The 11,860-nt window shown below is 33.4% G+C and overlaps 1 protein-coding gene across 2 annotated transcripts; it reads left to right on the forward strand.

The window, feature by feature from the left end:
• The first annotated feature begins 4,054 nt into the window (after nucleotides 1-4,054).
• Nucleotides 4,055-11,506, forward strand: LOC132269279 (RNA-directed DNA methylation 4). Of its 2 annotated transcripts, none has more exons than XM_059770421.1 (10): nucleotides 4,055-4,393; nucleotides 4,504-4,584; nucleotides 5,010-5,098; nucleotides 5,267-5,341; nucleotides 7,284-7,328; nucleotides 10,044-10,198; nucleotides 10,290-10,408; nucleotides 10,739-10,826; nucleotides 10,914-10,987; nucleotides 11,074-11,506. In XM_059770421.1, the coding sequence occupies exons 1-10, from the start codon at nucleotides 4,291-4,293 to the stop codon at nucleotides 11,352-11,354; spliced, it is 1,110 nt and encodes a 369-aa protein (XP_059626404.1). In that variant the 5' UTR covers nucleotides 4,055-4,290; the 3' UTR covers nucleotides 11,355-11,506. The 2 variants fall into 2 exon arrangements, with proteins under 2 accessions (XP_059626404.1, XP_059626405.1); XM_059770422.1 differs by having other exon boundaries at nucleotides 5,013-5,098.
• Nucleotides 11,507-11,860: the final 354 nt, after the last annotated feature.

Here is an 11,860-nt window from a genome sequence, read left to right on the forward strand (position 1 = left end):
TTAAAGTTGATTTTTTAAGAAGAAAGAAAGAAAGAAAACAATGTGTAAAAAGGAAACGTCAATCATAATATTTTTGTAAATTAAAGAAATTATTTTAAAATGTATATAAAAATCAAAATTGAATACACTTTTATAGGGTATATAGATATAGATATATATATCACGGTCATGGCTACTAATAATTAAAAAATAAAATCAATAATTTTATTTCAGAGATTAAATTATCACTAAATACTCCGTAACAATTATTTCTAAATCTAGATCTCCTATATTTGCAATCCACTTAAAAATGAAATGTCATAATTACTTCTCTTTATGAATTGAAAATGAATTAAATGAATATTTTTATTATTATTATAAAATTAAAGAATGAGTGTGCTTTTGAAGACTAATTATGTCATTTTAAGACAATTAATAAAAAATCAAAACAAGTGAAACGAAGTACCAAAACTATTCTTTAGTCACTAAATTCTAATGTTTTTATTTTTGGGTAATTAAACTAAATTATCGATTAGTTGATTTAGTTTATTTTTGGGTAATTAAACTAAATTCTAAATTCTAATGTTTGATAGGGCAAATTTATAATTTTTGAGAAATGTATATATCAAAGTAAAATAAAAATAAAAATTGATGGTTGAGAGAGAGATCTGGGGCAAGTATAGAGGAGAGTTTTTACTAAAAATTCGGTGCTGGCACTACTAATACGTATTTAAGTAAAATTCGAAGCTTCAAATGTAAATAAATAAAAAATGAGTGAGGCACTTCCCACTCGCCCTATGTGCCTCAATTCCTAAATTAATGCTGACACGTATATTTATATATGTACTACTATTGTGTCCGTGAATTTCCATACATTTATATATATATATATATATATATATATATGACATTGTTTGATTTAATTTAAAAAATATTTATATACTAATATTAAATATTTTATCAAAAATATACAAAAATGACAAAAAAAAAAAAATCTTAAACACAAACTTCTCATTATCTCTATGAATGTATTTAATATTATGGATTTACAATTTTTTTTAATTACTTTTAAATTTAAGTAGGCTATAATAATTTTTGTATTAAAGAATGGGCTACTATTGTCATTATCTCTCTCTAGATATATATCTGTATATTGTTTTTGAGATAATTATACTTACCTCTCCTATAGATTACTTAAATAATAGAAATCTCTCCTATAATTTTAAATATAAACGGTAACCTCATTCAGTGTTGTTTTTTACTTGATAAATTATTATTATAGTCATTGTACTTTTATTTATTTTTTAATAAAAAAATTATTTTTTATGGACAAAATAGCCCTTTTAATCCACAACCCTCATAAATGAAGGTTTAATATTGTACTTTTGACTCCCACAACGTTTTCGGCAATTCAAATTCTTCCCGCTTGCTTGAACTTTAAAAAATAAAAAAAAATAAAAAAATTAAACACTTAGAAAGGGGCAAGAACTTGGTAGGAAATAATTTTTTTTATTTAATTACTTGCTCTTTGGCCAATGTGGTATAACCTTCTCTTGCCAAAAAAAAAAGGTAAAATGTTTTTTTTTTTTGGACTGTATAATATAAATAAAAAGATACAAGGAGGGCCTTAGGCCAAAACAAGCCCAAGAGACAACAATTCAAGCCCAAAGAGGGAGAGCACATATTAACCAGATAGTTAAATAACCAATACAATAATAACCGCAATTAACGGTAGAATAGTTGGTAATGGTGACACCAATCCGATGATGAGAGCAGCGATCCGGCGCCATGGCCAGCATGATTCAGTCTTGAGGTCTCGTGGGAGGACCCAATCACAAAGAATCCTATTTGAAGCATGGCATTCCTGCAAACACCCCAATTTTAGAATGGAAGTGATGGTGGAGCAGATGCGGGTGAGTAGAGATCTTTGTGATGCTTTCTTCCCCTTGAATATTTTATCATTGCGCTCTTCTCATGTATGGTACACAATTGAGGAGAAACAAACTTTGAGGTATAGAATCGAGCTTTTTGCTTGATGAATTTTGGTAGTGGGTTGCAGGATATTTGCGAGAGTAACCTACCAAAAAGAAGGTGAAGGGTTCAATTTTGTAGTGGGCATTTGCTGGAGATTTGCGAGGGTAATCTACCATGTAATATTTTTATTATATATATATATTTTTTTCTGAAAGTGTTTTATGCAAAAACAATTATGACCTCCAACAAAGAAAGGGGGAGGGAGTTAATTGGAATATGAAATTGGACAAAAGTGCACTAAACATTTTTAACTATCGAGTTCTTACAACATGCATCTCTCAATTATTAAATGACTCCATTGAGTCCTCCAACTTTACTAGAGGCTCAAATTGCACCCTTTAAACTTTTGAAGTTACAACTTTTACTATTACTAGTTAAAATTATGTAAGTTTAAACAATTTAGTTAGCTTGTTTGATCATTGTGTAACGTCTAAATAGATAGTTGAATGTGCGTGTATTTGTGTTTTTCTTCTTTTCATATGTAGACTTTGTTTAATTGTGGGACATTGCAGTTGATGGGAATTATTTCGGTAATTTATTTTTTAGAAAGCAGCATTTTGATTATTTAATTACTTTTTTGGGTAAGGTAAGAGAGATTTAAAAATTAAAAATATAGTCTTGCCAAAAAAAAGGCAGATCCCATCTTATTGAGAATTCAACAGTAAAGGAAAAATGGAGAAAATTTTAGACTGCAGGGATGTCTGGTGGTTTTGAGCCCACTCAAAAAATAAAATATATTTTATTAAACTAATTTTAGTTCAGTCCTAAAAAAAAAAAAAATTATTAATAGTATCAGCCCATTCAATCAAACCCAACTCAACTCAGCCACCATATTAAAATAAAGGCCCAAGTCAAATAAGCACAGGGCTGGCCCTGACCCAAGGCGACAAAGGCTGTCGCCCAGGGCCTCAAAATTTATAGGCCCATAGATGATGGGCCACCAGGAAAAAAAAAAAAAAAAAAAAAATTTTAGGGCAAATAATTTCAGCCTCTCCAATCGTCCCTCCATCTCTATTCTGGTCCTCTAACTCTGAACTTATTTTCTCCCTCTCCAACTGCAAAAAACAAAATCTACAAGAGTCAGAAGTTGAAAACCTATATATTTGAGTTTATCTATCTGTCTGCAAGAATCAAAAGTTGAAAACCTATTACCTATATCAAAACCCATATCGGCATATCATTTCAGATTGTTCCAAAAATCAAAACCCATATCTTTCAGTTTCCATTGCCAGCTATTCCAGTTCGGGTTCGCCGTTCGCAAGCTTCAGCCGCTGTCTCTCAATTCTCAAGCTTGCTAACTTGTATGTATGGGTTTTGTTCTAATTTTTTTTCTAAATCAACTAATCGAGATCTGTATTTCTTGTTTTGCAAACTAAATTCTATTTGGTGCAATTTTTTATGATATTTTTTATCTAATTTTTTCGCATACCGAGCTAAATTACCAAGCCTAATGCTGAATTTTTTCAAAAATCTTGTACGGGCTTATGAGTAGCCTCGTTTGCTTCGAGCACTGATCCGACATGACCCTTCTCTCTAAGAATAGTGATTTAAGACTAAAGTCACTATACTTACATAAATTATATTTGATAATGGACAAAATCGATTCTTAAATTATTATTTTGTTTTTAAATTACAACCTCATGTCACCAATTAATTTATTATACCCTTTCTAATGTGTATTTACCTTACTCAAAAAAATAATAATAATAAAAAAAATTAAAAAATCAAAACTAACTTGGTTTTTATAGCTCGAATTCAGCCCATTAAATACAAACTGGGCTTGGGTTTGAAACGTATCAACTTGATTTCTATAGCTCGAGTTCAGCCCCTTAAATACACAGTAGGGCGTGAGTTTGAAATTGAACGTCTTGGGTTGAAGGCGGTCTGATTTGAATTGGATTTTTATTTTTTATTTTCTATTTTCTTAAGTACTAGTAAAATTTTCTTAATAATAATAATAATAATAATAATAATGATAATAATAATAGAATATATTGAAAAGATGATTTCAATTGACCAGTCAACCGACTCAGAGTTGCACACCTAAGCATCCCCTCTGGGTTATATGGCGCATTTGAGTGCCTCCTCGTCCGAATTTAAGATCAAAACCCACCCGCTTGCAGAGAAAGGCAATTCCGAAAACCCCTTCACTCTTCACCCTCCTCTTCATTTCACTATGTTTTTTCTTCATTTCACTATGTGACTATGGGAGTGCATTCTAAATCGGCAACACTCAGATTATAACCCTAATTTGTTTTTTAAGGGTGCTGATCATCAATGGCTGATTTAGCCGAAAGCTCTTCAATGCCTCCCAAGGACGACAAGCCAGTGATTGTTAGGGTTAAACGGAAAGCTACCCACTCGCCGCTTGAAGCTTTCTGTGAGTTCTAGGGTTTCTCTGGGTTCTTGGCCTTTCTTTTAATCGTGACTCGTTATTTCATGATGATATATAAATTGGTTTCTATTTATTTGACCCTTTGTGCTTCGTAGGGCTAGAAATCAACGAAAGACCATTGAAGCGGCCGTTGCTGGACTTTGGGAAGCTATCTATTTCTGATTCACGTGAGAAAGGTATGTCGCCATTGCTCAATCTCTACATATGTTTGCGCGTGAGTATGATATGTGTGTGTGTTTGTAGTTGACTATGATATTCAAATTCGGAGTAGTATATTGAGTATGCATTAATGCATATAATTGGGACTGCTAATACAATGTCTATGTTGAACTTTATGCTTAAAAAATGCCTTATGAAAGAAACCAAATTAGGAGTTATATATCTTCCCTTGAGAGTAAGTTTTTCTGAGAATTGGCGAGAGCTTATGGGTGGCGAAATGAGAATTATGAAGGTAATGTGGTACTACTTCTGTAAATTAAGCTTCTATTAATGGATTATTGGAGTAAATTTAACAGAAGAGAATGTTTATGAATTTTTTTCCGTATTTGTGTGTTTGAAACTCTCTCCATTTAAGGCATTTTATTTTTTATTTTTTCTGTAGAAGAACTGAAAGCCAAAAAGGTTTTCGTACAACATGTGGAGACAATAAGCAACCCGGCGGTCACGGTGGATGTCTTGCAATCATTTGTGGTCAGTTTGTTGGTCCATTTGTTTCTTATATTTTAATTATATTGTTTGGAGCAATGTCTCCATAAGTTGATTTGTCATTTGTGTGTACTTGTATGGGCATTCTCTTTCTGTCTCATCCTTCCCAGGACTGGTGGTATGTTTTTTAATTAGTTATTGTTTCTCAAGCAGCCTAATGTTGAAGAGGATGCAGTTGCACATAGAGCAAAAAATGAGGAACGAAGACGCCCTATTAAGATGGATAACGTAAGATCTCTCTTTCTATCTCTGCCTCTCTTTCACTCCATAAATTACATATTAGTAGTAGTAATTGTACTACATCATGCTATAGATAAATTTGTTGAAGAAAGTTTGTGCAAAATAGTCCCCGATCCTTCTCTAAATCTCTTATTGGGTCACTGAAAGGAGTTAGCTTGACTCAAATTTGCGTCAGACTGCCAGTTCGTCCTGGATTTGAATCCTATTAATGGGATTTAAAATGGATTTTCATATGATAGGGATTATCTACTTACAGTATTTAATATTTGAACCAGTTCTTGGTTTAGTTTGGATTCTCTTGACGATTCCATTGGATCTTTTCTTTTCTCTCCCTCTCTTTATCTCTTCCTTTTTAAATATTCTGATACTTTACTAGAATATTGCATATGACATTTGCATTATGATCTTCAAGATACAACAATTTACTGTCAATCTCTAGAGATTATGGAGAATTCTAAGTGCAGCAAACTTAACCAACCAATCAATTAGCTTGCATAAATGCCAAACAGAGACAAAGAAAGAAAATGCAAATGTTGTCAAGATTAATAACTAAATATAATAAACCACAAACACGGACAATACCAAAACAGTCCTTTAAACACTATACGATAATGGAACCAAACTAAAGGTAATATCTGTAAGCAATGAGAAAACAAGCATTTAGAAGTAATGGGGAAACAGCAGGTTAGATACTGATGCCTGTGTTGCTTTTAGCTAAGCCAATCAGTAAGTCAAAATTTAACATAGCTCCAGATAGAAAAAGATGTAATGGTGCAGCAGACAGGTATGGGGAAAGGATGGAAGTGAGTTGAAAAGCATTACTTGATAACTTATTGTCCGGCCTGATGAGCAAGGAAAGAGCAACAAGCTGTGTCGCATTACTTTTGACCTTTATCAACCACCTTAGAGGAGAGATTAAGAGATGGGTGAAGAATAGAGGAAAAAGGAAGAAGAATGTGAACGCCCGAGAGGGGGGGGGGGGGGGTGGGGTTGTTTAGAATTCTTCCGCTTCAAGATCTTTTACATGTTATATACAAACTGTCCAAGACTAACACTTTATGTGCCTAGGCTTGCATGTCAAATTTCTATCAAGTCTAAGTGATATGTAACTTATGTAGACACGCACTCTGCATGTGACCTTAAGTGGATGTGGACATCTCCCCACATCATATGCAATAATTTAAATTAACAAACATGTGACTAATTACTTGAAACAAGTTGATTTAAATTAAATTAAAAACTAAACAACTTTTTTTTGATAAGTTAAAACTAAATACAAACTAATAATATAAGCTACATCATTGGATCTGTATCGAAGAGGTTGTGATTAGTCTCACTAGAGTTGGAGTCACAAACAAAATTCTAGTCATGTGAGGCATAATTTAATTGGAGATTTTCAATAGGGATGCATTGTATCAGAATGGCTATATGTACACACACACACAAAAGATACACTTAAATTTGATATTTTTTCTTGATTATTTCCAAAATAATAAATTTACTGAAAATTCTGTTGGTACATCAGTGTATAGCTGGAGTTAAGAGGAAGGTTTAAGATTCAATTATTCACTCAAAAAATTATTTGTGTGAAGAACTTGCAAGAGAGAGAAATGGAAGTCAGGGTATTTTGGAGGGAAAATTACAAGCACACCAATATGGCGGGCTCAACTTCTACAATATTATTGATATATAATGCTCTTGTAGTCTTGTTAGGAGAAATCTATTCTTGCATGTAGAGAAATACTTCACATCCTGCCTGTATAATCTCGGCAAAGCTACTATTCTACCATGATTTAGAGTTTGTGGCATGCCTGCTCTGATTGGTTTTTAAGAGAGACAATGTATGCTTACTTCTCTGCATCTAATATGGTTGAAGCTTTTATAATACTTGATGTGACTAACACTTATGGCATTTTCAATTTAATGCCAGCCCAAACAAGATCAATTGCTGGTTAAAGCGAAACAGAAGCAAGAGGTACATTATGTTAACTTTTAGTGTCATTGATTAGTTGCTAAATTGTAAATTATTTCCTACATTTACATTGTAATTTTTTGTACATACACACAGGCGCACACATGTTAGGTCCCTCCTTTGTTTATTCATTTCTTTTTCAGGCTGTGTCTTCTTCTTTAGTTGATAATTGTGTGGTTCTTTACTATCCATTTGCAAGCTGTTTATTTTATTTATTTTTTATTTTTCTGAGCCAATAAAGTTGTTTTTTTTTTTTTTTTTTTTTTTTTTTTTTCAGATTTTCCATGGCCTTTTTAAGTTGCATATTTTTTTCCCCATTAAAATTCTGCAATATAATCTATTAGATTTATCTTCACGTAGAGAACTTTGTTTGTTTTCTGCTATGATGGGATGTGTTTCCTTCACCGTTCAGTTTTAACCTGTCTCAGTTATTTTTTTTTCCTTTCACAACTATGAATGAGAACATTAGCTATAGGATAAGAGACCTTATTAACTAGATAAGAGATCATAACTTGGACGTGGTCATTGGTACACCCACATAAATATGTGGTTTCATTCTTCATTTAAATTAGCAAATTTTGATGCAGAAAAATAAATTTCTTGAGGTCTAAATGTTATGCTTGGCCCAATGCTATCAGAACCAGCTGGGATCATCCTGTTGGACTGGTGACCGACAACTGGACTGGTTTGGTTCTTTGTTTGATTTGTTTTTGTTGATGACCCATAATGTTCTCTGCTAAGTCATCCTAGACCTGGCTGGTTTAATTCAAATTGGAATTGATTTAATTGGTAACATTTGCTTCCATTATACACGGCTTATGTTAAAGCAACCAACCCATCACTCCTTTTGTAAGCTTTTTGCCAGAATTTTTATGCACAAAAAATATTGCTTCATGTATAAATAATTGTCAGCAATAATTTAAAATGATAAAATGCAGCTTTGATTCACAAGACCTGGAATTGAATTGGTCACTTTGTTTTATTTGTCAACAATTGAGACTGAATAATAAATTTGATTGCATGCATGATGAAACAAGTATCAAAAGTTCGTGCAACCAAAGCAAACATACAATCAAGTCAAAGACATACACGATTTTTATGTGAAAAACTGTAAGGTAAAAATTACATGACCTTGTCCCCTATTAAGGTAGTATTAGTAGTAATGAACCCTTGATATTTCACAATGATACCTGACTCAAGTTCTTGAATCTTTGCTTTCAAACCATGTCCTTGCATCCTCTAAGTACCAAAACGTCAATTCGCTATATCAGAACAACAATCTGAACTCCTTTGATCTCAACCCTCAAATACGAGCAACATTCAATGAAGGCAAGTCTGCAAAATCATCAAGCTGTTGTGAATGCCTATTTTATATGCAGTAAGCATGAAATTCCAAGGTGAACAATTTGCACCCTGATTTTCATGAGTCATTAATCACTATAACTCTTTCTGTTAATCACTCTTGTTTTCTCTACCTTTGTGATTATAAATGAACCTAAGTCAATATACATACATATATATATATATATATTAAGAGTTTAGGACTAATTTGGAAGCCGACAAAGTTGAATCAAAATAGGAAATAATGAAAATTTCTGACAATGATCGAAGCTGAACCAGTCCAATTAAAAGCTAGGTTGGTTCAGCACATACTAGAGTAAAATGGACAGTTTCACCTCGATTGGTCCAGTGCTTATTGGAGTACCCAGTCCACCCAAACTTGATCAGTCCCAACACCAAGGTGTACATGGATGGATCAATCTTCCCAAAAAAAGGCTCAATCAGTTCACCTACTCTTTTTCACAGTAAGCTTCCTGGTCAATATTTATACATGTTCATTCATTATCAATGTCAATCTTGGATCCATTGAGCCATTTATGCGGGGAATTAAACACCTAAAGGCCTAGGTTTTTAAATCGCTTTCTGTTCCTAGGATAATTCCCATTCCAACATTGTTATTGGAAAATGCCATAATTAACTTCGATTATTGTTGGATTTTGGTTTACTGGGGAATTGTTTGAATTATAGTGTGCTGGACCAATCGTCCAAAAGAGTTTTGAGAACTGTAAATAGTGAAGGCGAATTCTATTTTAGGGTTAGTGAAATAATACTCTGTTAGATGTTAAACAAGTGTATCTCTTTCTTGAGGAATTGGTTTGCCATAATAATGTGTAGCCGGCAATAGATACTGTCATATCTCATGGTATTGCCCAGAATGTAGATAAACTAATCTTGGACATTGTTTTCAGTTAATGGGCATCAGATTTATTCCTACATTGATCAAATATCGGATGCCCTTTTTATCAGCTGTAACTTAATTCTATGAGTGACACTCTTACTATTGTGAAGGATCATTCTCTGTGGTGAATGCCGTGTGCCTGCAAGAATACTAGGGTAGTGGTTTGTTGGTTCTTCCTTGTCTTGTTGATGTTCAAACTCGATTGTTATGGATCTTATATTCTTATTTATGTATGTACGTTAATATCATATTTTTAATTCTTGTATAGAATTGATAATACTGTCCTTCAAAAATGTATGTGAAAATAAATCTCTGTTAATTTACAGTTAAACAGTCTGAACAGTCTTTTGTTTCTTTATTGTATTTTTAATGTTTATGAAGTGAGGAAGTATCAAAGTTATGCAATTTACTTTATCATTGTTCCCACTTTCGATGCATAAACCATTTCTCTGTAAACTGCTTCATGTTCTTTCTATCAGCTTTTGTCAAAAAATGCTCGTTTTGAACAAATATGGAGGAGCAGAAAGGGGAAAGGGGGAGCATTGCATGATGAAGCATTACATGAAATGTGTCACCTTTACGATGTTGTCCGTGTTGATGTTGAAGAAACAACCAATCAGCTTAAGGCGCAGGAGTAAGTTTCATTTTCATGTAATTTGTATTGTAATCTTTTTGTTGTTCATTGCCTTGATGAAAATGATTATGTTCCTTCTATTTAAATGCAGAGATGAAGATTTGGAGGACCACAAGATTATGGCTAGTTATTTGCCTCTGTTAAGGGAGTTCATTCCTAGTGCTGCTGCGGAGATCGAGTCTGATATTCATTCTTACATGTCCAAACAAGGTCTTTTTGGAGTTATTTGTTTCCCCTGAGCTATGATAATCTGCTATGCCTTTCTTTTTCCGGGTCAATAATTTGCTACTTCATTTAAATTAATGAAGGTGGCTTCCGTGTGCTAGCTTGAACAATGAGAATTTGGGGTTGAGGAAGATTTGGGACGGGTATTTTTTTTGGGTTTTCTTGAGACATAATGGTCTGATGAATTAGATTATGGTCATTTTAGGGTTGTCATTACTATTAGGTTATTCTTTATCCTTGGGATAATTTTTCAGATGGCCTATACTTGTTTGTTATGGTGCACTTTTCTTATGGGTTTTTGGAAGCGTTATGCAGCATCCGTGGATAACTATGTGTATGACTTGTATGCTGTGAAGGATGATGCCAACATGACTGAGGAAAATGCTGTGAACCCATTTCCTTTGTAAGATCTCTTTCTGTATTTTTTTGTGACTTGTTCCGTGACTCTTCTTTTCTCATAGTAATACTTAGATACATGTTTCTGGTTTAGGGTACAAGTTGATGATGATGATGGTTTCTATGATGGCCCCGATGAATCAGAATATGAAAGTGATGATTCCAATGGTATCATCCATTTTATTCCCATTCAGCCTTCTTCGTTGATTCCAGATAATCTTACCACACCTTTATTTATTTGTTTGTTTTTTCAGCTGAAGATAATCCGCTGAATGATTATCCGGATGAGGAGGCATCTGAAGATGAGGAGGAGGTTGAGAGCAGAACCTCAAATGATGAATCAGAAGAACTTGATGCTGCCAGTAGTAATTCTTCAGAACATGAAGATATGGTTCAACATGACAGGTCTGGAGATGGAGACCCATTGTATGAAGGTGATATTTATGGTGATGATGATGGTGATTGTGTTGTTTATGGCTATGATGATGATAATGACAATGGTGTTGATGATGACCGGAGATGGTCCTATCGCTAGCTTTTGATAGTGAAAATTGTTCCTGGACTTTATATTTTGATGACTTAAGGTAATGTTGAGCAACTAACTATTGAATGTGAATGCTAACTCTCTGTAAAAAATTCCCCTTGGAAGGCTTTCCATATCTTAGTTCATAGGTGCTCATTCCTCTCTCTCTCTCTCTCTATATATATATATCTCTGTATATAATATATCCAGCACTGATGTGGAAAGGGTAAGAAGCTAGGTACCAAGACTTTCTGTAACAGTGGGTGGAATCAAGCAATTCCAACTAAGAATAACCATTTAAAATGTATGGTTCCAAAACATCAAATTTCATCAGTGGTTTGGCTTAATTGCGATTTTAATAATTGTTTTGTCAACGAAGTTCGTTCCGATATTTTGATTTCTTTTTCCATTTTATTGATGTCTGGCAGGAATGGACCAAATCATGAAAGGACTATACTGGGGCAACGCATTACATACGTTAAACGTATTAAAGCCTTCATAGCAGCTGATCAGAGAGC

The sequence above is a fragment of the Cornus florida genome, unplaced genomic scaffold (assembly GCF_030987335.1).
Source record: "Cornus florida cultivar Cherokee Brave unplaced genomic scaffold, ASM3098733v1 CherokeeBrave_3.0.0_Hap2_Chr08, whole genome shotgun sequence".
Lineage (NCBI taxonomy): Eukaryota > Viridiplantae > Streptophyta > Magnoliopsida > Cornales > Cornaceae > Cornus > Cornus florida.